The 26,485-nt window shown below is 32.8% G+C and overlaps 1 protein-coding gene and 1 long non-coding RNA gene across 2 annotated transcripts in view; both read right to left on the reverse strand.

The window, feature by feature from the left end:
• Positions 1–1,538: 1,538 nt before the first annotated feature.
• Positions 1,539–8,548, reverse strand: LOC139821413 (aminopeptidase N-like). The gene is made up of 11 exons (XM_071792417.1): positions 8,318–8,548; positions 7,316–7,776; positions 6,484–6,664; positions 5,728–5,878; positions 5,524–5,605; positions 4,297–4,741; positions 3,615–4,037; positions 3,098–3,288; positions 2,630–2,947; positions 2,470–2,539; positions 1,539–2,084 (listed from the first exon to the last, which is right to left on the reverse strand). Exons 1-11 carry the CDS (start codon positions 8,546–8,548, stop codon positions 1,956–1,958), a joined length of 2,682 nt encoding a protein of 893 aa, XP_071648518.1. The 3' UTR covers positions 1,539–1,955.
• Positions 8,549–20,136: 11,588 nt separating this feature from the next.
• Positions 20,137–26,485, reverse strand: part of LOC139822208 (uncharacterized) — an 80,637-nt gene continuing 74,288 nt past the window's right edge. The window contains exon 3 of the long non-coding RNA XR_011734478.1: positions 20,137–20,336. This is a non-coding gene — a long non-coding RNA (uncharacterized lncRNA). The remainder of the gene's footprint in view (positions 20,337–26,485) is intronic.

Here is a 26,485-nt window from a genome sequence, read left to right on the forward strand (position 1 = left end):
ATAAAATATTTTATATTTGAATATTTTCTTTTATGTGAATAAAGATTATAATATTTTTAAAATAAATTGTAGGGGAGCATTATTTTTATATTTAGTATAAATATTTATTTGATATTTTCGGTAATATTTATTATTACTTACAGTTATTATTTCTATAAATATTTATAACATAAATTAAAAACACATTTAATGGCTCAACTTCCGAATAGCCCTTACCTCCGAATTTGATGAAACTTGCAGCAATTGTTGACCATTAGAAAACACGTTTATACTATAAAGAATTTTGTACGGAAACAAATAGGAACGGAGAAATTGGCGAAAAAAATTCAAAATTTTTATTCTAATCCACACAGCCAAATATATCTGAGATTTTATGTCTACAATTTCAAGTCAAATCTGAGATATCTTATTTTCAGATATTCACAGAATATCTACATGACATTATTACTCGATATCACATTATATCTTTGAAAAAGACATCTCTGTAACATTGCAGTCGAATATATGGCCGATTCATAGTTAGCTCTTATATTTTATAAAGATCAACTCAAATTTATTCGTTATAGCCAATAAAACAATCCGAATCTGGCTATATCTCAGATATATTTTGCTGTGTGGGAATTTATAGACAATCTAGTGGTTGAATTTTGATGAAACTTGAGTGGTGTAGGTTAAAATAGGCCCTACCCCACACCGATTTCTCTGTAATCACATGCGTATGCAAGAAGTGTGCGAATTTGAAACATTATTGCGTGACAGAGGCCCTAGATGGGGATGTGGGGGCAAAGCACCTAGCTGTCGTGAAACAGGCGTTGGCAGTGAGGGTGGTTGTGGGGAGAGGGGCAACGCCCTACCTTGGGGTCTTGCTAATCTTTTCTGTATCTATTTTTAGTATATTGTAGACTCATCTATTTAGTGAGGCGAAGATTTAATAGATATACAAATCCTTATACACGCCAAGTGAATGGAACGTTCTACCTTGCGTACGGGGCCTCGCTAATATTTTCAGTATTCATATTTTTAGTATATGGTAGACTCATCTATTTAGTAAGGCAAAAATATTCATTTATTATTAATCTATAGTTCGAAAGCGTCTTTCTCTTGTCATGAAGCTTCCTCTGTCGCTTTTAGCGGCTCGCGGCCGCGACTGTGATTGCGATTACGTCTCTTGACCAATGAGAAATGAATTTCCAGCAGCTTTTTTCACAAGTTTCATTAAATTTAGGGGCTATTCGGAAGTTTTACCCCGATGACGTCTCTAAAGCCATAATCCAACAAAACTATTTCTTGGGAGGAATTAATTAATTTTGTTACTGTATCTTACAGGATGAGTAATTCTACGCGATTGATATCATATGAAATGTGCGAGGATATATGCCATTTATTGTCAGTGTCTCGGATTCTCAAGATTTTAAAAATTATACTTAACAAGTAAACTCGAATAAGGTAACTTATAATGTAAATTGTGTAAGGAACACTTATTGTTTTCGAGAGGAATAAGAGAGAGGGGGGGGAGGGGGAAAAGAAGAAGAGAGGGAGAGAGGGAGGGAGAGAGGGAGGGAGAGAGGGAGACGTAAGATAATTATAAAAAGTTTATTATTAATTATAATTAACATGCACTCTTTATGTAAGTTTTAGGACATTAACAATATTAATATAATATGAAATATCAAATCATACAAGAACAATAGTAATATTAATATTTTGAAACTAATAATATGCTAAAATAACGCATACCTAAAGATATAAACGACATATAGATACAAGACATATAATGAAAAGGATATAAGCTTTATCATTATAGGAACGAATAAAAAAAACATAATATAACAAAATATTCAAAATTGAAAAAGATATTTGGGCACAATAGATCAGCACGCGTTATCGTTTTTAAATAATTCGAGATACTACACATCAAAATATGTAAATATATGGTTTTTCAAACTGTAAAATAATCAAACTAAAAATTGAAAATAATCTATTTGATCTCTAATTTGAGATAAACGTATTTGTATCTTGTGTTGAATTTCTGAAATTTGTTGGTCATCAGTTATATATTTTTGTTGTTCCAAATGAATGAGTATCTGAAACAAAATTTAATTTTTACGTTTAATAAATAATTTACGGTTACTCCGCAGTAATGGTTGAATTTAGCATATTGTTGTACAACAATTTTTTGTTTTCAATGTTAAAATGCACGTGCATACGGTATTTTTGCAAACATGCATATACACGTATTCATATATTTAGAGTTTAGACAAAGAGCAAATTTCTCTTCATATCCACGCCCTTCCCCCACACACATACACGCACATACACACACAAATATACGTCTTAACAAACTCATATGTAGGTACACCCTCTCTTCCTCTCATTTGCATGCGTGCTCACACGCGCGGGCGCGGGCGCGTGTGTGTGTGTGTGTGTGTGTGTGTGTGTGTATTATATATTTGGTTTCATTTTACTTACCTCATTGAGGTGCTTTTCAGAATACACATGGTTAATGATATCCGTTAATGCTACAATTATACTAATCTCTCTATAAAAGCAATAGAGACGTTTTTAATTACATTTGTAAAAGCGAATGTATTATTAAAAGCAATGCTTATTTATAAAAAAATATAATTACTTGGGTTTTATTCGCTTGAGATTCAATAAAACATTCGTGAAGATGAAATAGTTGTTAGCATGCTTCGCAACAAATGTATGAAAAATGTTTATATAAGAGCGGATAATTGCAGTATCTTGGGTTTCATATGTCATAGGATTCCACAACACATACGGTAGGTATTCCAAAATGATAGAAGGATCTCGAGTACAAGCTAAGTATGGTAAAAGTTCATATTGTTTATTCTTCATCCATCTGTATTTTACGATGTTCCACACAGATATATTAGCTTTTAGTAAACCTTTACAAAACGCCCATTCCTTCCACTCTGGTGAATTTCTATTAATTTGAGAAAAGAAATAAGAACATATATTACATACATATAGAAACCTTGCTTGATGTTCGTTTTTCGGTGAGAAAATTAATCAAGTACGGCGCGAAATACAAGAAATGTGCTTTAATTATAGCGATAAATATACAGACACTTACATGCTTGCAGGATTTTTGTAATGCATTAGTAACTTTCTTTGAGCCATTTCCAAACACGGACTGTGTCGGAGTGTACATGCCCACTTAAAGATTTCTTGTTTTAAACATATAGTAAGATCGTTCTCCGGTAAATGTTCCGAACTTACAATTAGTATCTCAAAGGGGCCAACCAACAATTCTTTAAGTTTTTGCTAAAATAACGTAAATTTTATATTTATGTGTTATTATAAGAAACATAATATGTACGCGCGTGAGATTAATATTCTTTATATAAAAACTTTTAAAATTAATATTAATTTAAAAGGATTTAGTTAATATGCGACGTGTAATACAAGAAACAAGAAATAATTTTTTACTATCAATTTCTTGTTCTTTATCTTAAAATAAAATCATAGTTGAATCTTGTCATTCGGATATATTTCATCTTCTATAGAAATTACACATGACGATATAATGACAGAGGACAATGATGCCAACTAATTATTATCCTTTATTAATTAAAATCTATGCTGTTTACCTTAATAAAGGTACCAATTGTGTGTTCACTAAATGGAATCAGAGTCGATAGATATTCAAACATTTTGAACATAGGATACCACGCTACATAATTTGTCTCTTGACGTAAGTAATTTGTGATTTTCCAGAACGTAAGAATATCCATCGCACGTCTGATATTGAATTTCCGTGCAATCGTGAAATAACATGCATCATCAATAATTTTCGCTCGGTTGATGGCACTAACATTTTTATATTCTGATGAATTCAAATAATGTGCAATTTTGTGCCAATTTTCATCGCTATATTCAAACCGATAATATCCTGTTGTACAATACAAAAGTATTGAATTATATACGATTAAATAAATTAATAAGAATATTTTAAAATTAATTTCTTTTTGTTTTTGTATTATAGTAGAACACAAATGAGGCATATCGGAAATAATTACATGTTATGCATATTTAATTTTTGTTATTTCTTGATCATTTTACTAATAACTTAAAATATCGCAATAAAGGTTTATGAGAAGTATATAGTACTTTATGACTTTATATAAATTTAAGTATGTAAAAGTAAAAGGTAATAAGAGAGGTAAATAATAAGGTTTGTATTATATTCATTAAAAAGCAGAATGGAGGGAACGTATAATATTTTATACAAAATATTATTATGTACTCTATTATGCAATATGTGGAATATCATAAATATTTATAAGTAAAAAAGACGAATAAAAAGTAGCGATAGGAATTCCGAACACTCATATAAAAATAATCATACATGCATAATAAATTGCTTGATAAATATTTACCAGCTTGCTGAATGTCGATTATTATCATGTCACCCTGAATAACGAGTGCAAAAATTGAAGCGTGTCTTTCCAGTGTTTGCCTTGTTTTGTAGCTCTGACCTGAAGAAGACTTTACAATTACATTTATACGCATCCACCAATTACCATAATGTAATGTACTGAAATCTGAAGCTTGTGCTAATTCTCCGTAAAAAGAGCCATTTTGTGTCCACTTCAAGAAAGGATAATGTTCATATAATATCCAATTTAAGAACTTGTCTGTTATGTGATAGCCATACGACTCAGCTGTGACTACTTGTATTAACCAGAATTCATAAAAAGTCACTGACTTAAACATGCTAAATTTAAAAAAAAATATTGTTATTGACAGTAAACGTTATAATTAATTAAATATAAATATAAATATAAGCATAAATATATACATATATACATGTATGTATATCTATATTGATAAGTATGTATGTATGTATGTATGTATGTGTATGGAGCCATATAGTAGTGTATCAAATTTTTTTAAATATTGACTCGTGTGCATAGATGCAAATTTATACATTGTATGATTTTTACCCCTCTATATGTGTATGTATATAATAGAACGTAATACAATTTTACATTATATTGTACGTATATTATATTATTATACATTATATTTCGCAATACAACAGTGAAAATTTACAATAAATATAAATACTTTTAGTTACTTAAATTTACATTTTTAAATAACAGTATATAAAGAATAATTTAATTCCGTGTATGAATTAAAGAAGTCAGTAGACAAGAGTGAATAAAGGTCTTAAAAAGATGCGGAAAGATTTTTAATAAAAAATGGAAAGTAGGAGTCAAAACAGTAATGGTGAGATACATTTAATTTGTTCACGACCAGAACAAAGGAAAATACTGAAATAAAACTGGAATGTCAGACGTATAGTAAATAATGTAAAAAAAAATGAAAAAAGTTTTTTTTAACTTTGGCTGCTTTTATACATTGTGTATTTGTTTCTATTATAGTATTTGTATAGTATTTGTATAGTAGTAAACAAATAAAATTATTTGTATAGTAGTAAACAAATAAAATTATTCTAGCTTGTATAGTAATTATCATAATATAATTGTTACTCACTGCTGGTGTAGATATGTGTGGATACCACTTCGAAATGCTTTATCGGTGATTGCGTTTTTGAGCATGCGTAAAACAATAGGTACTACGACGAAAGATATATAAAATGTTATTAAATAATATTTAAACTAAATTTTACTTCTACATTCTTTCTTTTTATTTAATAATATTTATTTTTGCAAATTTAAAATATTTACATAATGTTACCTTTGATACAACAAGGAAAACTGAAAAGTGAATTGATCTCCGATAGGTTATTCATTAGTGGAGGATTCATTTTAAAATAATCATCTAAATGAAGAGATTCATATTGATTCTGAACTATGAAGAAGTCCAATATCTCGGAATTATTCAAGGTCTAAAAATAAAAGTTTCACTATAAATGTTACGCTAAAAAAAATTTATTATTTGCAAGAAAATAGATTTCTTTGAATTTAGTTTCCTTAATTTAAAGAAGTATTGGGTAGATTTAAGAAAATAATTTTTCTGAGTTTAAAATATTTTCTTAAATCTACTATTTCTTTGAATTAAGGAAATTTAATTTAAAGAAATCTATTTTCTTGCAAATAATAAATTTTCTTTTAGTGTTGATCAAAATATATGTCCGCACTATAATCTAGTGCGTGTTTCTGCACTAGATCATAGTACGGACATATTATGCACATTTTGCTAAAAAAGTTGTCTTGTTTTATATAATTAAAATTAGGAATAATAAAAGAGTAATAAAATAAGTTGCTATGTATAAAAATAAAAAATTGAATGTCGAATTAATTAGTGCAGGTTAAGTTCTTTACGAGATACTTTTGTATTTACAGTGTAAATGTATTAATAATTTTACTTGACTTTCTCTTAATACACTTTAAAAGTTTGAAGGTTTATTCGCATCCAATGTTTATAAAAATAAAAACGAGTGAAAATTTTTAGATAAATGTTAAATATTGTCGCAATAGTAAATATAAAAACCTTAACAATAGCTTCTTCTCCGAATAAAGTAGCAAGACCGTCATGTAGCCAAAAAGAAGACCATCGTGATGAACTAATTGCATTACCAAACCATTGATATGCTATTTTATGTGCAATTAAGCGCGCGACTTCTATTTTGCGCATAATCGGATCCTGCTCATTGTAGATAAGGTTTTCTTCTCTAAAAGATATTATAATTTTTACCAGTTATATTAAATCTTTGTAAGCATGTATTATGGTCTTTAGTCGATACATTAATTATATATATTGTTATTTATTAGATAAATACTAAACTAATGTAATTTTAGTTTTTAACTTGGTTTTAATTTAATAAACATAACAAAAAATTGTATTAAATATTCTGCGAGCCATGGATTTCAACAGATTTATAATTATAAACTAAATATTTCTTTATAATATATATGTATATAATATTTATTATATTATTGTCAATGAAATAAATATCTATCTATTTACATGTAAAATTTAAAACGTTATATTTTGCAATATTAAATTACAAATTTGAAAAGGTAGTACAGGTAAATGTACATGTATATTTTTTATACATTTTGATATAAATGTGAAATGTTTGAAATGTATATAATTAATTTCGAAGTATAATATGTGAAATTTGTTTTACCTTTTTACCAGAAAGCTAGAGAAAATTACGCAATATTTAATATATCACAATATTTATTACTTATTTTATTAATTTATTATAATTCATTGATAATTACGCATAAAAATAATGCAAATGATTAAGAATAAAATTCGAATAATATAAGTAATTTTATTACTTGATGAATCGTATGTCTTTTAAATTGTGTATTACCTATAAAAGATGAGTCCCCATTTCGATGTGCTATCTTCTGGAAAATTTGGAATTGCAACATGATCCAGTTGTCGATTATCTAAATCTTTAAATTCAGATTCCAAATGCGACGTAACAGTTTCTATAACTCGCTTAGCGAATTTAAAAGTATTCTTTCTATCACATTCTCTGCACCACAAAGAAACATCACTGTTAATGCGAGTGTAGTTGTAATTCGTCACTGCAATCGCAATGTGATAAGTGGATAGTGGAGGTGTAGTAAAGAAGTATGTTGTTGTATCATTATTATTATCATTAGTCACACCATAACCTTGTGTCGGCATGTTGGATAAAGCTACAGAATTACTGGGATGCTGTATAGAGATGTCAAAAGTGGTCCTTATTTGCGGATCGTCCCAACAGGGAAATATTCGTCGGGCACCAATCGTCTGAATGTGTGTTGCGATCAGCCATCTGCCACATTTTATTAATTTTTATAACTTGTTTAAATATAATTAATAAATGTATAAAAATAATAAACTTTAAACTGTAATATAGTTGATATTAAAAATTGTTATAGAAGCACATACAAGTGTATTGAAGTGTCTTTAAATAATTAATCATATTTTATAAAACATTGTTTAAATCTTTTAGTTACGAAATTAATTAGTAAAAAGTACAAAGAATAATTACATTATGGACAACATTACGATGTAACGATGTATCTTTTTACGTTTATACGTCTACTTACGCTGTATTTCCTTGTTCATTTACGTGAATATTTCTGAAGAAACCTTCCGAATTATTATGTGATATTTGACCATAGAATTCCAATTTTAGTTTGTAAAGACCGGGGAATAATGTGTCGTTAAAAAAAAGGTCTAAAGAATTTGTTGTAGATGTAGTATATGCCGATTTATAAATTAAACCATTTTTTTTTATCAATTTTGCCTCATCAGACAAATGGATATTTATTGCGTGTAATGTTATATTTTGTATCGGTTGAAAGATATTAATTATTACATTGGAATCTCCGTAAAAGTAATTGTATTTATCCATTATAAATGACGGTTTAGAATCGTTCATCTTGGTATTGATAAAAGCCAGTTTTACGCTGTAGTGCATCGGTACCGTATAGTTCATAGATAAACGGAAATCACTAGAAATGTTGAAATTATTTTGCGATTTGCCACCGGTAATAGTAGTTATCGCGATAATGAACATTAAAGCGCTACGTATATTTTTCAGATTCATGTTGTACCAATTTTTGTTGCAAGAGAAAGTTGCAGAAACGTTCCTGCGTCACAGAAAAGAGGCGATTAGTAATGATGCTGGCGGAGCTGTCAATGATTTCAAACTGATGTAATCTAATATTTATGTTAATTAAATGTTTAAATTTGAATTTGAAAAGTTATCATTATATCGTAGCAATTTATTTTACCTCAAAGTTTGTATATTTTACAAAAATTTTAGATGATTTCTTGCGTGCAAGAAATATATTATGATTATCGATATTAACTAGAGGTTTATGGGCGACTTTCAATAACTCTAAGAAACAATTTTGAATAAACACCCATATAGGGTTTTACAGTCGGCCCAATACTGGGCCAGTATTAATTATACGGGCCCAGTATTGGGCCGACTGTAAAACCCTATATGGGCAGAATTGTGTCTATACAGACAATTTATTCTTAAAAGAAATATATGTATACGTGTCATGCAGTTTTAGCGACTTACCCTGTGTATTATAATATTTCTATTGATATACAATTTTTGTAACAATTATTTCATCACTTATCGTAAAACAAGATATTAGAGTTTTACTGAAAATACATTTTTGGTGATTGCGATCTTACTTCTTCGAGAGATCGCCGCAAACTAACAATGATAACAACGGATCTCATTATAAATATAAAATGTCACATTGGTTTGCGAGGTTCCGTCGCGTGTCTCTTCTTGTCAAATAATATCAACAGGTTCCTTCGTTAGAATATTTAATGCAGATACATTTATCGTTAATTTATTGAAGTATTTGAATTCAGCTATGAAACTTCTAGCACGTTGCTAATCCGTTATATACTAGGAAGATTTTACATGTTTCTTAATTTTTGGAATTTAAATTATATTTTTATTTAATTTTAAATAATATCTATTTCTTTAAATATTTACATTATTTATTATATATATTATGTGTACCTATATATATATATATATATATATATATATATATATATCGGTATATGTACTCGAAATCGTTACAGACAAATATACGGCAAGTTGCCAGCATCATAAGCAATCACAGATTTGAGCGATTTTGCTAAGACACGCTTAGCTATCTGGGGAAGTTTATTATATATCTTTATAATCATTTTCCGAAATTCAAGACTGCTTGTTATTATAGTCGTATTTTACTTACCAAGCGACATGGTAGCGTCGCGACGACGCCAAGAATATAAAATATAAATTGCCTTGTGAACTAACTGACCAAGTTATTCCCTATATTCAGGGACATATGACCGTGGTGCTGCTAACAATAAGTAAACCTACCTACAAGTGTTACTCTGATTTCTTTTAAATTTAGCACAAATGTAGAACTACGAAAAATATTTCACCCATGTCTTTCCATTTTAGCCCATAAGCAGGTTGACGGGCAGTTAATACCTCTTTAATTTTCACCCTCCTATCATCAATAAGTACAATAATGATAATAAGAAGCAACATGTAACACAATATAGAAGATTTTGAATCGCTGATTACAAATATAAAATCAGATTTGCAAAATAATTTGTTTAAATAATTGAAAATTGAAAGAATATAGAGTATATAGTGACATATCGCACCACAAGAAAAATACTGTCACGACTCAAAAATTCACAATTTTTAGGAGAAAAAAAAAACAAATTTAATTTAATTTTTTTATTGCAAGATAACTAATGCAATTACAATTACAATATTCCGTTATATAATGAAACTTATACTGTTTCTTGAAGATAAAATAACTTGACTTCTGAAGCACAGATCTAGCTCGCGGTGGTTCAGGGTTCGGAGTAGGTGCGGAGGAAGATAAAGACTTGTATTTTACTAACAAACAAAATGGTTTATTTTAATAAGTCGCGGTAGTTTACAGAGATTCGGAGCAATAGCGCGATGTTGAACGTACGGAGCGTGGATACGCGGTAATGTTGTATAATAAATTTTTATTCGATTACGAATAACGAATAAATTTTTTATTTGTTGATTAAATTATTTATTATTAAAATTATTCGTTATTCACAATAAAACATGTTTATTCGTTATTTTTTATTCGAAAATAAAATAAAATACATAAAAATTTATTTTGTTAACAAATAATAATATTTCGTGAACGTAAAGTTATAAATTATTAATTAGTATTTTTATATATATAAACACAAATGTCCTGCCTAACTGACTGACTGACTGACTAACTCATCAATGCCTAGCCTAAACCCCTAAAGCTAGAAACATGAAATTCGAGAATATATTCCTTCCATAACGTAAGCACCCACTAAAAAGGGATTTTTAGAAATTTGACTTCTAAGAGGGTAAAAAAGGGTAAAATGTGTGTTACTATAGCGAAGCACGGTTGGTGTTAAGTAAATTAAAAAATAAAGAAATTAAATAAATTTACGATCAATATCTAAAATAAAAATAAAAATTTATTTTAATAAAAATCTGTGTCATTAGTTTTAATTAATAAAATAAGAAACAAAATAAAAACCAATTCTATTTATAAATAGAAAAAAAAAGAAATATAATGCAAAAAGTACATATAATCAACTTGAGTTTCCTAAAAATGTAGATTTCAGATTGTTAGTTGGTTTATAAAAAAATCACTGAAAAGTAATTCTTATCAAAATTTATTTTTTATTTGATACATTTTTTCATTTTAAAAAAGCTTTCAGAAGCACACGTTTTTCAAACATACTGTCTAATAGTCGATGAGATTTGGCTGTATTAATCAGCAAATGAAAATGATCTCTCCACCGGAGCCGAAGAAAAAATGTATTAAATGAAAAAAAAAACTTTCTTTATTGTGGGATATTTCTCAAGGCAAAAAATTCGAGATTCTCCTAGACTAGGAGATCCAGACTCTCAGATTTTCTCCAATTAACCAATTAATTAATTAATTAATAATTATAAGTCCAATTAACTAATTAATAGATAATTATAATTCCAATTAACTAATTAATCATTATAACTTTACGAGTAAAGTAAACTTTAATTTTCCATTGGTGCATCATTTTTCGTGATGGAGTTTTTTTTATTTGTTACATTCTCGAATAAAAATTTAGAATTACGAATAAATTATTCGTGATTTGTCTTATTCGAATAACAAATAATCAAAACAAATGAAACAAATATTCGTTATTCACAAATAACAAATAAAATTTTATTTATTACTTTTTATTCGTTATTTAGAATAAATTTTGGTCAACACTGATACACGGTTTCGCTGTACGCGGTGCGTGATACGCGTGCGGCACTTGGCGTTTTCGATTTGCTACTCGACCCGACTCGGGTCGCATCAATGGACGTGGAATACATACATAGATATGTATGTATTCCACGTCAATGATGCTAGAGTCCTGTATACATGATGCGACCCGAGTCGGTTTGAGTCGCAAATCGAAAACGCTATATCTGTCGGAGTCGCTCGGTCTTTACGCAGTGTCGCCTTAAGGTGAAATTTCATTGGCAGTGAAAAGCAGCAGCAGATTGTACTGATTGGCTATAAAATAGAGAAGTTCTCGAGTTCCTAGAACTTCTCTATTTTGTAGCCAATCAGTACGATCTGCTGCTACTTTTCACTGCCCATGAAATTTCACCTTTACGGAGCGGTGATTGATGGCACGCAAGATCAACGCGGGCGATCGATGATCGAAGTTTGCATGGGGCGAAACCAATATTTTCGGGCATGCTGGCAGAATATAATACGGGGATCATGGTGTATCAATGGCACGGGGCGCGAACGTACACGCGAATTCATAGCCGAGAACGCTCGGAGGAGATAAGAAAACGCTTTACCCCCGGTGGCGTTGTTTCGGGAAAGAAGTGGTGTCGACGACCGAGAATATTCGGTAAAGGTATATACTCTCTAAATCTCATAGAGTGGTTTTGCCACTAATATATTAGAGTGATTGCAATGGTCACTCCAAAGGAGAGGATTGTCACTTTAATTTGAGTAAATGCGGGCACTTATAAGGTAGGAGTGAATTTTTCACCCAAATTTTTAGAGCGGCTACTCTATCAGAGTGATACAATTTCACTTTAAAGAATTTAAAGCTATAATGAATCACACGATTCATTAAAGATCAACTGATAAATGACTCGAACCGAGTGAAATTTTCCACTCAAAATTGTAGAGTGACATAATTCATTCATAATGAACACTGATCTACTGCACTCGAAAAGAGTGTCTTTTCACTTAAATAGAGTGCGATTTTATTCCAACTTATAAAGCGCAATTTTACTCTTTCTTAGAGTGGCGAATCACTCGACGTGCACAGGCTCAATTTTCACTTTTATACTTGCATTTCACTCGGTTTGAGTAATATTTCTCTTCGACTTCTAGAGAATAGAGAACGCTCTACCCCGAGTCGTGTCAAAACGGGAAAGAAACGGTATTGATGGCCGAGAACATACTTAATACTTATAAAGAGGTAGAACGTTCTCTATCTCTACCGAGCGTTCTCGGCTGTCGATACCACTTTTTTTACCGGCCCGACATGTGACCCGGGGTAAGCGTTTCTATTATACCTCTTCATGGTTGTGTCGATCTAGAAAAAAAGTGGAGTCAACTGTCGAGAATTGCTCGACGAAGACAGAAAACGCTCTCAGCTCTACCACCTTGTCGCATCGGCGGAAACAGAGAACGTTTTCCCCCTGGTTATTATTCGGCCCGGTTGCATCGGTCGGTATTTCGGGATGTGAGAACAGCGAGTGATCGAACGGATCGGATGCTGGCTCACGGCGGAATCTCTCGCTGGAGAAAAATCGCAGGGTTATATGCTCCTCGGAGCGTTTGTGCGCGTCGTCGGCGAATGCAAGCGCCGGGGCGTGAGACGGTCGGGGCGGTTCGGAACTACGGGCGTCCCAACCACAGAGCCCCAACGCCGCGATCTCGCTTGGCAACGTCCCGGCACTGCTCGGCGCTCCGAACCGGTGCCGGGTAGAGTCCCTCTAATAAGAGTCTGGCCAGCTTGCAGTTCAGGATATAAGAGAGAAAGAGAAAGCAATATACATAATACATTCATATCGCTTTCGCTTTCTGTTCTCTTGCTTTTGTCAAAAAATGCCGGACCAATCAAAAGTTGCTGTCTGATGGCCAGACTCTTATTAGAGAAACTCTAGTGTCGAGAACGGCCGAGCGCGTCTTGGAAAGTTTAAAGGCCATTGCACGTAACAAAGTTTTAGTTTTAATCGTAAGGCCGTAAGAAAATAGACCAATCACACTCAATTATTCTTCAAGCGCGAGGAGAATTTTCTTACAACCTTACGATTATGAATAAAACTTTGTTACGTGCAATGGCTTTAAAGGTGGGTTACTTATATGTAGGCGCACCGCGCTCTTCTCGCTCGGTGAGTGTTCAGCCGGGCGGCATTCGGCTGATGTTCGCCAGAAGCAATGCGTATTCGAGGGCGCATCATTACAAAGAAGTCTGCTGTGATTCACTTGTCAATTCACTTATGACACTATTCACCCAGAAAACCGTAGCATAACCGATTTAAAAGAATAATAACACTTCTGTTCTTATTCGGTGGATTTCGCATGTAGACTTGTGACACTATTATAACACGTAGGTAACATATTTGAGGCATATTTACGGGTTTAACTTAAAATCAACATTTTTTTTTTAGTTGTGACAGTATTCTTCTAATCTTCTCGAGGTGCGATATGTTATTGACATAAACATTCTCCTTTAATACTTTATTAATTTTTTGTAATGCTTATATGTAAATATTATAAAACATGCATATAATATTTCTATTGTGTTAAATTATATATCATTGATATTATTGCAGATAATATTTAAAATAAAACTTTGCGAATTATTTTATCGAAATATAAAAGAAATATATGATTGTAGAAATGTAGGTATATATCAAAATGTGTGCGACCTGAGCATGCCAAGTTTTTTATGCTTTATTTTGATTTAAATCCATTGTATATAATTTGCCTAAAATCACAAAAGAATCACAGAAAAATAAAATAAAATTTTAGTAATTAAACATTATATATATAGTATCTTGAAAAATGTTTTGAGATTTAAATTTGTCTCACAATCAGTAGTACTTGGCTAATTAAATTTATATAAATATCCAAGATATCCCATGCACATAAATATAGTAATATATGATAGAATAACATGTGGTATGTACATACACTATTTTATTATTATATTCTCTAATGGGTGCATTCAGTACTACACCTGCTCACTGAGCGGCTAAGTATTATAGCAATAGAATGTGTTTGGTTTTTATCTTTGGATCCAACATCCAAGCAATCATATTTAATTGCTACTTAGCTGCCTAGTGAGCGGTTGTAGTACTAAATGCACCCAATAAATATAGTACAAGTCTTATTTTATGTATAACTAGCTGGTTACCCGGACTTCGCCCGGGAGTCGTTTTTCTTGAAACGACTTCATTTGTGTTTTAATATCCTTATTGTGGACAAACATAAGGAGTGTGTCGGGTGGTTGATTTAAAGACGGTAGTTTAACTTTTCTGCATGAATAACACATTCTAGGTGCTTAAGTTTTAAACTTTTTTACTTGACAATGATCACATATTGCATCCATTTTCCCAATTATTACACTCGGATGAAATTGATATTTGTAATTTGAATCATAACTAAATGCCTCTAATTTCAAATCGGACCGCATAAATGTTTTCGTGGATTAAACATGTCGTAACCGGTCTTTTTCTACTCGAGTTTCACACTATTGAATCATTTCCGCTTTTCCGATATTTCACTTACCGATCAGCGACATCATCTCTTGGTTTACCCAAGTTTTTTCGGGAATTTTGAGATTGCTCGCTCGCTATGTACCCAGACCCTCGATTTTTCACTTAAAAAACCAAGGAATAAAATTGGTAATCGGTAATCGGTTTGTGAAATTACTAAGCTGACCTGCTATCAATTCACTCTCTTGTCATTATAAGCTGCTGGTTTCACATATATGTCATTTTGATTTTTATAAAGAAAGAACCCTTTTACCGATCATCGCCAAATTCAATACCAAACTTCCTTTAATGATACTCTATATAAAATTACATGTATAACTTATACACTTTTCAAACAGAAATTGGTAACCCCTTCACCGATCCTCGCCAAATTAAATAACAACTTTCTTAAATAATACTGTATCCATCAAATAACTTATACATTTTTTAAGCAGAAATCGGTAACCACTCTACCGATCCTCGCCAAATTCGAAACAACCTTTCTTTAATGATACTCTATATAAGATAACAAATATGACATGTATAACTTACACACTTTTTAAGCAAAAATCGGCAACCCTTTCACCGATTCTCGCCAAATTCAATATAATAATATTCTATCCATAAAAAAATTAGCTCGATATCTTAAAATTTGCAGAAATCAGAACAATTACGTAGATTTTTTTTAGACGGAAATCGGTAATCCCTTTATTAGGAAATTCTATCCTTTTATATACAATTCATTAAGATTCGGTCAATTATTTCCCGAAAAATTAGAAAAACTTCGGATACCGGTTCTAATAAAAATCGGTAACGAAAAACTATACAGTTTATAGCACCTCGTGAAATTCTATCCCTGTTTTATATACAATTCTTTATTATTTGGTCAATTATTTCCCAAAAAATTGGAAAAATTTCGGATACCGATTCCAAAAAAGATCGGTAACAAAAAATTATACACTTTATATCACTTCCCGGAAAATTCTACTCCTGTTTCATATATAATTCTTTGAGATTCCGTCAATTATTTTCCGAAAAATTGAAGAAATTAGAAAAACCGGTTTCCAGAAGATCGGTAACGAAAAACTATACACCCTATAGCACTCCCGGGGAAATTCTACCCCTACTTCATATTCAACATTTTCAAAATCGGTCCAATAGCTTCTAAGATTACCCCGAATAACAGTACAAATTTTTCCCCTTTATATAATAGTAAAGATTTCAATGTTATTTTTGTACTAGCTGGTTACCCGGGCTTCGCCCCGGAGGACATATGTAATAAGTAACATATGTAAGACACGCAAATAGTCTCTTTCTCCTTCTCTCTCTCTTTCCCTCTCTCTCTCTCTCTCTCTCCCTCTCTCCCTCTCTCCCACTCTCTCCCTCTCTCTCTCTCTCTCTCTCTCTCTCTCTGTCTCTTCCTCTCTCTCTCTCTCTCTCTCTCTCTCCTTCTCTCTCTTCCTTTCTCCCTCTCTCTTTCCCTCTCCCTCTCCCTCTCCCTCTTCCTCTTCCTCTCCCTCTCCCTCACCCTCTCCCTCTCTCTCTCTCTCTCTCCCCCCTCTCTTCCTCTCTCTCTGGAAAATTTCGTAACCGATTTCCAAAAAGATACCGGTTCTCAAAAAGATTGGTAACGAAAAACTATACAGTTTATAGCACTCCCGGGAAATTCTACCCCTGTTTTATATACAATTCTTTAAAATTTGATCAATTATTTCCCGAAAAATTTGTCAAACTTCTGATACCAGTTTCCAAAAAGATCGGTAACAAAAAATTATATACTTTATAGCACTCCCCGGGAAATTCAACCCCTATTTTATGTACAATTCTTTGTCATTCAGTCATTTGGAACCGGTTTCCAAAAAGATCGGTAACAAAAAATAGTACACTTTATAGCACTCCTCAGGAAATTTTACCCTTACTTCATGTATAATTCTTTGAAATTTAATCAATTATTTCCTGAAAAATTGGAAAAATTAAAAAAACCGGTTTCCAAAAAGATCGGTAACAAAAACTGTACACATCATGGCGCTCCTCATAAATATTCTACCCTTACTTCATATACAATTCTTTGCGATTCGGTCAATTAATTTCCAAAAAATTGAAAAAATTTCTAATACCGGCTTCCAAAAAGATCGGTAACAAAATATTATACACCTTATAGCACTCCCCGGAAAATTCTACCCCTGTTTCATATGTAATTCTTTGAAATTCGGTCAGTTATTTTCCGAAAAATTTGAAAAAATTAGAAAAACCGGTTTCCAGAAAATCGGTAACGAAAAACTATACACATCATGGCACTTCCCGGAAAATTCTACCCCTGTTTCATATATTTTTGGTAAAAATTCGGTCCAATTAATTTCCGAAAAATTAAAAAAATTTCTAATACCGGCTTCCAAAAAGATCGGTAACAAAAAATTATACACTTTATAGCACTCTCCGGAAAATTCCACCCCTGTTTCATACGTAATTCTTCGAGATTCGGTCGATTATTTCCCAAAAAATTAAAAAAATTAAAAAAATCGGTTTCCAGAAAATCGGTAGCAAAAAACTATACACTTTATGGCACTCCCCAGGAAATTCTACCTCTATTTCATGTACCCTTGATAAAAATTCGGTCCACTAACGAATGAGTAGTTCGCGGACAGACGGACGGACGGACGGACGGACGGACGGACGGACGGACGGACGGACAGACAGACAAACAGTCGGGTTTTATATAATAGTATGATATTTGAAATTAATTGAAGTTATTTATGTAATATCACACTAACAATAAATATTATATGAAATTCTTAAATGTTTAGTGCAATTTTTGAAATTATTAGTAAATTAATCAGTAAAATAATAAGATAAATATGCATAACGTTTATTTGTATATTATAGTAGTGTGAGTATGCGGATGACACAGGTACGCCTGTCAATACATGGTTGTATTTTGCGTAGCAGCAGCAACACAGACGGGATATCTACTCGAGTTGTTTAGTTGCTTAGAGTTAAACCGAGATATGACTCGATATGATTATCGGATTTTAATATAATGGCTGGATTAAATTTATGATAAAATCAATTAATTAATAGATCTTATTGCACCTTATTGCATCAGAAAAATGTCTATAGTTTTGCTCTTCATGTAGCATAAACGGAGATATTATAATGTAATGTTCAAATCTGTAAAAATATATATAAGAAATAATGACAATATGAATTGGCAGTAGATTTCGCTCAGATATCGCAACAAATCCAATATTATATGTGTCCGGATTAAATAACTGTGGATCATCGTCCATACTTACCTTTAGGAATGTGATAAAAATAGGAAACCCTATTAGATAAACTTTTTGTAACTATATATCTTGTCTTAACCCTTAAACACATACTGTCCATTCAGTACCATCAATACATAACGTGGGTATGCCATACCCGACTCGCATATTTCAACTGTAACTTTGCGTCCTGTGCATCAATTTTAATTTTTTTTTTTGAAATTATGTGCTAGACTGTAAGGAAGAAGACCACGTAAATTATATTGTGATTTAACGTTTATCTTCAAAGATATGTGCAAATAAGTCGAATAAAGTCGTAAGAAAATTGTGCAAAAATTACTTTTTCTTTAAAAATTCATAACTTAAAAAAAACACCGATAAAGACATTTTACACAAACGGATCTTAAAAGTACAGAAATGATAGTATATGAAAAAAAAATACGTCCTAATTATTTGTTCCAAAAAGTATAATTATTTGACATGGTAAACTTGGACAATTTTTAACTTTTTTGGAGCATTTCAATCACGTGAAAAAAATTCCTCTAATTCTGGAACTAGTTTATAAAAATTTTTAAGACTTTATGTCTAGTTTTTGCGATTAATAAACATAATTTAAAAGTTAAATTTGGCTTTAAAAACTTTACAACAACAAAATGGCGGACATGAAAACCATACATATATTTAATTATTTTACAGAAATAGGTTAAAAATATTTTAAAATTACAATATAATTCTTTGAAAATAATTTATTTTTATAAAAAAATGAAGTTTATTATACCGAGCAGTGAGTACATATTTTTGCCGTGTGTATTTTGCACATTGGCAATTCGCATTTCAAACATTTGTACATCGTATAAACACAGTATAAGAAAGAACAGTAAGCTCACTCGGTGTCGGCACCTTTGATCTGATGACTAACAGATCGCCATATTGCTAGTCGTGCGTGGACTTTAATTTGAAAGGCAATCGATACAATCAAAAAGAGATATATCCTTTGTTGTGCACACTTCTTCAAAATTACGTATTGTGCACAAGGGGTCTATTAGACCCCAGTCACTTTTAAACGTTTATTACAGACGTACAATTCGTTATTTTGACTCAAACAAAATTGCTGGCTATTGTTCAAAGCTTCCAAAATAAGGTCTAATAGGTTTCATTAATATTTTGCAACATAAAAGAATTATAAATGATATGTTAACTAAAAAAACCGAAAAATGGACTTTTCACTTAAAAATGCATAAAAAATTCAATTTTTAATATTTTTTAATAATCTTCGCGGGATCTTTCTTGAAATACTACACTTTCAAGGAAAAATATTAGTTTATAGCGGAGTTGAAAAAAGTATATTTATATTGCTATGAAATCACGCGTTTTTCAACTTCTCACTACTGCCAAGAGCAGACTAAAGCCGAGCGGGCAAAACTATGTATAGGATCTTGAAGTGTTATCCCTAAACTACAGGTAAATGGCAGCACAGGTCCCGATTCGCATTGTATGTATTAGAAAAACGCGTTTGAAAATACGCTGGGGTCTAAAAGACCCAGTGTGCACAACAAAGGATATATCGAATAACAGTATTATATATAGAGAAATACTATGAAAAGGTTGTATTAAATATTTACTTTTAATTAAAATACAATTTTATTTAAATCACTGTCCAAGTATACAATTATTATATACAATAATTATCTAATTATTAATGTTCTAATAAATCGTAATGTGTATCCATCCTCAATCAGTTATAAATTAAATACCATGTCCAATTCTTCTTTCTTCTTTAATCTGAGTTTATTGTTGCACGTTGTGCAAATCTGAAAAAATATTTAGGAATATTGATTAATTAGCATAACAAATAATTATATTTTAAAAAGTTCATAAAGAATTTAGAAATTCTGCGAATTGTTTTTATAAATTGTGAGAAAATGTTCACCAGGAGTTTCAGCAGAGGTTACTTTCACCAGAGGTTACACTAGGGATTACTTTCTTGTATAAGTTTTTATTGTTATTAAGTTTTGTTATTAATAAGTTTATTTGAAGATATATAAGTATTTATTATGGAACATATAAAGAATATATATAAAATATATACCCGACAAGAGAACATATAGAAAATATATAAAGAACATATAAACAATATACAAAGAATATATAAAGTATCACATAACACATAACTTATAAAATAAAATTAAAAAATAAAAATGTTTTTGTGTGTGTATCTCTGAACAAATAGCAAAACATTGCATAGCACAAATAAAAGTTTAAATTATTACTTATAATATAAAATACATCACTCGACGAGAACATAAAGAATATATGAAGAACATAAACAATACATAAAAAATATATAAAGTATCACACAACTTATAAAATAAAATTAAAAAATAAAAATGTTTTTGTTTGTGTATCTCTGAACAAATAGTAAATTATTGCATAACATAAATAAAAGTTTAAATTATTACTTATGACATAAAATAATAGCTTTTCTTTTACTCTTTTTATTCGTTTTCAAGTCTCTATTAGTAAATTTTAATATGTAATATATTCTCATTTTAATAAATAGTTTTAGCAAATAAATATTTGGAAAATTAGGACAAGGATGAGAGAACTGAATAGTGGATAAAATTTGCATAAACTTTTACATAACATTTGTTTGAGTAATAATATTAATATTTTCAAAAAATTTTATATGCAATTCTGTGATATAATTAACAAATACTGCACTTGGTACATATAAACTGCCAAACTTATCATCGTCTGTATTATTATACGTTTTAAAATAAGTGTATAAACGAGCTTCATCTAAATTACAATCTCTTTCGGCTAGTAATGCACATGTATCACAAGAATGTTTAGCAAAAAGGCGACGCAATAAATATCCACAAATGTAAATAAAAACATTTTCTTCAGTTACTGGCAAATTACGATAATCATAATTATCTATATCTGAATTAATAAATGCTGTAGCTTTTGAAGGTGTTTGGAATATCACATTTTGTGTTTCTCTAACATCCTGACATTGAATTAATATTGATTCTTTATCAGCTGCGCAATTTCCGTTATCTGCTTTAATGTAATCAATAGAAAATAGTTTTTTAAAGCCATGATAAAATTGTATTGGTGTAGGATTAAATGCATTTCCACTTTGTTTACGTACGGCTCCAAAAAAGTTTTCCAAAGTGTCTTGATTTAGTCGTCTATAGTTATTATAATAAATACTGAATAGGAGTTGATGATTGTTGCAAGTAATTCCATAATTGTAATACGGAATTAATTGTAACCATTCAACATCTAATTGATTTAATGGAATTTGTTATATCCTTTCCATCTTTTCTAATTACTTTTACGCCTTGCAAAAACTGTATTGTTTTATTGAGAAAAGTGACTTGCTCGTTTGTATTTATGTATGCTTGTTTGTTAGAATTGCTGCTACAAATTTTCGAAGAATTTAAAATATCGAATAATTTGTTAAATATTCCTATAAAATCTGCTGTGAAAATAGCCGCCGCATATAAGGAACCTAAATTTACATATGTGTTTATACCAGCCAAAAGATAGTGGTTAAATATCTGTGCTGCATATTTAACTTTCATTTTGTCGAAATTATTTGAGTTAATATGGCTATCTGTCAATCTAGGAGCCGCTCTAAATTGTGCCTTTTTATCTATTACATAAAAGTCGTCTATGTTTCCATGTAGCAATTTTATCCCCATCATATACGTAATTGTGTTGATATAAGTTATTCCTAGTTGCTTTTAACAAGTGAGGTACATACATCAAAAAAGTAAAATATTTTTTGATCGTCTACTGTAAAATATGGTTTTTTATCAGTAATATCTAGTATCAATCAATCACGTTTATTGTTTCCCTCTCGGGATTACAAGGCGTTTTATAAGGACGTACCCAACCTTTTACATATATACTCATACGCCATTCTAAGCCACTTTACATCGGCGTTTTGAAGGGACGTACCCAACCCTGTACACTTTATCCCTCCTGTCCCGACCTGGCCTTTGGCCTTAAACATTCTCAAACCCTCCCTCCCCTGCTCGTCCTTAACCTTCTTTTCTGTTTAGGCCTAAGGCTTAGCCCTCCTCGACTTCCCTCTTCCTGTTCCTTCTGGTTTCCTTCCTTCCTTCCTGTTCATCCGGTCTCTTTTTCTACTTCCTTTTACCTCCTTCCTTAAATATCTCAATTTCCTGCTCGCTAAATTTCTGCAATGGACTACATAGCCTCTCTTTGTCTCACTCATCTTCCACTCTCACTCACCCTCGCACACACACATACCCTCTCCCTTTCTCTCTCTCCTTTTTCACGCACCCTTCTATACTGTTTCTTTATTATCCTTCTCTACCTTGCCATTTCTGTTCAACTGAACCACACATTCTACGCTTCTCGATCCAGCCTGCTCACTCATACCATCCTCTCCTTCTTTCACGTAATTATAAACTCTTTTGCCTATAAGCTTCATAGCGCCTCTACATGTTCATAACCTGCTTAAACTTCTCTTCATCTCACTCTCTGTCTCGCTCTCACTCTCTCTTTCATACACACACGTACTCTTTCTCTCACTCTCTCTCTCTCTCTCTCTCTCTCTCTCTCTCTCTCTTTCTTTTTCACACACCCCCGTATCCTTATGCTATTTCCTTCGGCCTTCCTTCACTGCACGGCTCTCTTTCCGCTTCTCATGATTAACCCCAAGAAGACGAAAGCGATGATCTTGGGGACGTCTCGGTACGTTGGTAGCTTGGATCTGGATGCCCTGCCCCGTATCACTGTGGACGGGTCCGCTATCTCTTTCACGGACAAGGTGGAGTACCTAGGTGTCACTCTCACCAGCACACTCTCCTGGGCTGAACAAACCACGAAAACAATCTCTCGTGTTAATTCGGCGCTCTACCAACTCAAACTCGGCAAGCATCTCTTACCATTTTCTCTCCGGGTGAGGCTTGTCATGGCTCTTATCTTCCCTTTGTTGACTATTGCTGCACGGTCCAAACTAACATCACTGGCGAGCATGACCTTCGCTTGCAAAGAGCTTTCAACAAGTGTGTCCGCTTCATTTTCAAGGTTAAATGGGATGAGCACATCTCACCTTACTTGGATGAACTTGGCTGGCTGAAAATTGGGCCGCGACGTTTGTTCTTCGTGGGAAGTTTGACCTTCTCTGTCTTATGGAGGAGGAAACCGCAGGTCATCTATAGTAACTTCACGTGGAAAAGTGCATCCTCATATGACACACGGTCCTCGTGCGGCTCTCTTGGTCTCCCTCCGTGCCGTACGGAATTTTTTAAACGTTCCTTCTGCTCCGTCGCCGCTGGACTGTGGAATGATATTCCCTCGGGCATCCGTAACGTCTCATCTATTAACGACTTCAAAAGTAAATTCCACAAGCACTTGCTTCTGCAGTCGAAATCGTAGCTTGTTTGTCTGCGATATCTCACATGACTATCTATTACGAAAATAAGCTATGTACTTTATCTATTCTATTCTATCTACTCTATTTTTTCTCTTAATGTGTTTCTTTCATTGTATGCTTTCTTGTAACGTGTGTCAATTTTGGAGCAATGTCTTAACGCTTCAGGGGACGTGTCCCAGAGCGTATAATAAATGACGATTAATCAATCAATCAATCAATCTCTTTCTTTTTCACACACCCCCGTATCCTTATGCTATTTCCTTCGGCCTTCCTTCACTGCACGGCTCTCTTTCGCCTACTCCGACTTCTCACTCTTCTCCATCTTTCCTCTTCCTCGCTCCATTCCCTCTGCTTCTTGTCGCTTCCTTCCTCTCGTTTCTTCTGTCTCCGTTAGCTCCCTTCCTACTTCTTCTTTGGTGTATTACTGCTCATCTCGACCTTCCTTCACATGCGCCCTCTACTCTCTCCTCTCACTGGTTTCCTCGCCGCTGCCACCTGTCTCTCGTTCTTGCCTCACTCTGCGCCTGCGCTTGCCGTGCTCTCCAATCCCGCGTCCCAGTGCTGCGCCTCGACGCCCCGCAGTGGCGCCAACCCACTCTTTTGGAGGGGCCAGCGCCCCGCGCCGTCTCGACCGCAGCTGGATACGTCTCCTCAGCTCTCTATCCATTGTCATCCTCGTTCTCACCTCCGCGCCATCTCCTTTCACTGCTTTGCTTCGGTGCTCTCTTTTCCGGTGCCGTTTCCATCAGCATGCCTGCGCATTCTTCCTTCCCTGTCGTTCTGCTCCGTTCCTGCCGATACGCGCGCCGCGCAGTGTCCCGCCGGGTCGCAGTGGCGCCAACCCACTCTTTTGGAGAGGCCGGCACCCTGCCCCCGGCTCCTCACTCGCGCCGCCACGATTCTCTTTTCTGCGCCATCTGCGTTGCTTCCTCTTCCTTTCTTCGTTTCCTGTCCCCCTTCTCACTCCTCTCCCTCTCCTCTTGTCTTCCCCTCTTATCTTTCCTCTTCACGACTTAACCTCACTTTCCTGGGCTCTGCTCCATCTCGTTTTACTCCGCTTCTTTATCTTTTTCAGGCCTCCCTTCATGTTCTCGCATTCCTTCGCCCTTCCTTTACTTATCACTGTTCTCTCCTTCCATTCCTTGCTTTCTTTTCCACGATCCTTCTATCTTTCCTCCTCCTCCTCGTCAGGTGACCGTCCGCCTCTCTTACCCAACCGGATATCTCCAGTAATATCTAGTAATCGGGTTAATTGATAAAAATTGGAGCCCATATCTGAAGTAAGACCAACAACTTTCAAACCAATGCTTCTTAGCTTTCTTACTGCTTTTGGTATAATTTTCAGTAAATCAGAAGCCTTCATTGTGGAGTTCAAAAAGAAATAACTTAATGGTTGTTTCCATGATTGACAGATGCCCTTAACCATAATTACTGCTACATTACATGCAGGCAACCGTGAACAATTCTGTGAACATCCTATAGGAAGACATATATGTCTTCAAATCCTATAACTTTGTCTGTTGTTATATTGTAAAATAAGTGTGCTTTTAAAGACATTTCGTCTATACAAAGTATGCAGTATTTATTAATTTCTGACAAACCGTCAGTCTTCATTTTTAGTATTTGAAATACGTTCTCTTGTAATCCTGGACATATATAACAGTTTTGTGTAAATCTTTTTAAAGTTGCACAGTTAGGTAAACAAAATAATTTATTTGCTAAATCTCTATATACTTTAGGACTTGAAAAATATATGGATAAATAATGTTGTTTGAATGAAGTACTATCGTATCTTCTACCTTTTGCCTTCTTTTAAAAGAGACGTGTGCTTGCATTTTTAAAAATTCGGATGTTTGTTTTGAAAAATATTTGTCTAGTAACATATGTAATGTATTAATATCTTCTTTTTTTGCTTTTTTCGTTTGCTGTAATTGTAATTCCAAATTGGTTATCTTCCTTTTATATCCTCTTATCTGTTGATAAAGATGTACTTTTCGTGGAGTTGTAGAAGATAGTGACAAAGGCGTTTGTGTTTCTGATTCTGATACATCTGATACTTTTGCTATTGTTCTGTCTATACGCATTACATCCTGGTCCTTTTCATTCAATACATTCCTATCCAATACAGTATTTTCTTCTTGTGTATTTTCAATATTTAAGGTGTTTATGCAGTGTGTTTCTATATTTGAGCTACTTGAACTTGCTTCTTCATCTGTGAAATGATATATCATGTATAATGTTATTCTAATGTTATTGTAGTATTTGAAAATAACTTACCATTATTTTTCACAATACAACTTGGAATGTGGCTGCAATCTCGTTTTCTCATAATTTAAGGGGATGCTGGAGACGTCTGTTTTACCGGCATTTTTTGTCGGCACGTAGCGTCGTATTAATTTGACAGAATTAAAAATCCTTCTCCAGAATTGCAGTACATACATTAATGATTCGGGGGAACTCCGATTTTATATAGAAAACGAGAAAAAATTACGGAAGTACAGATTTCCTTATCCTTTTATCCCAATATGGCGTCTCGAGTTGCGG

The sequence above is a fragment of the Temnothorax longispinosus genome, chromosome 11 (assembly GCF_030848805.1).
Source record: "Temnothorax longispinosus isolate EJ_2023e chromosome 11, Tlon_JGU_v1, whole genome shotgun sequence".
NCBI classification, from domain to species: domain Eukaryota; kingdom Metazoa; phylum Arthropoda; class Insecta; order Hymenoptera; family Formicidae; genus Temnothorax; species Temnothorax longispinosus.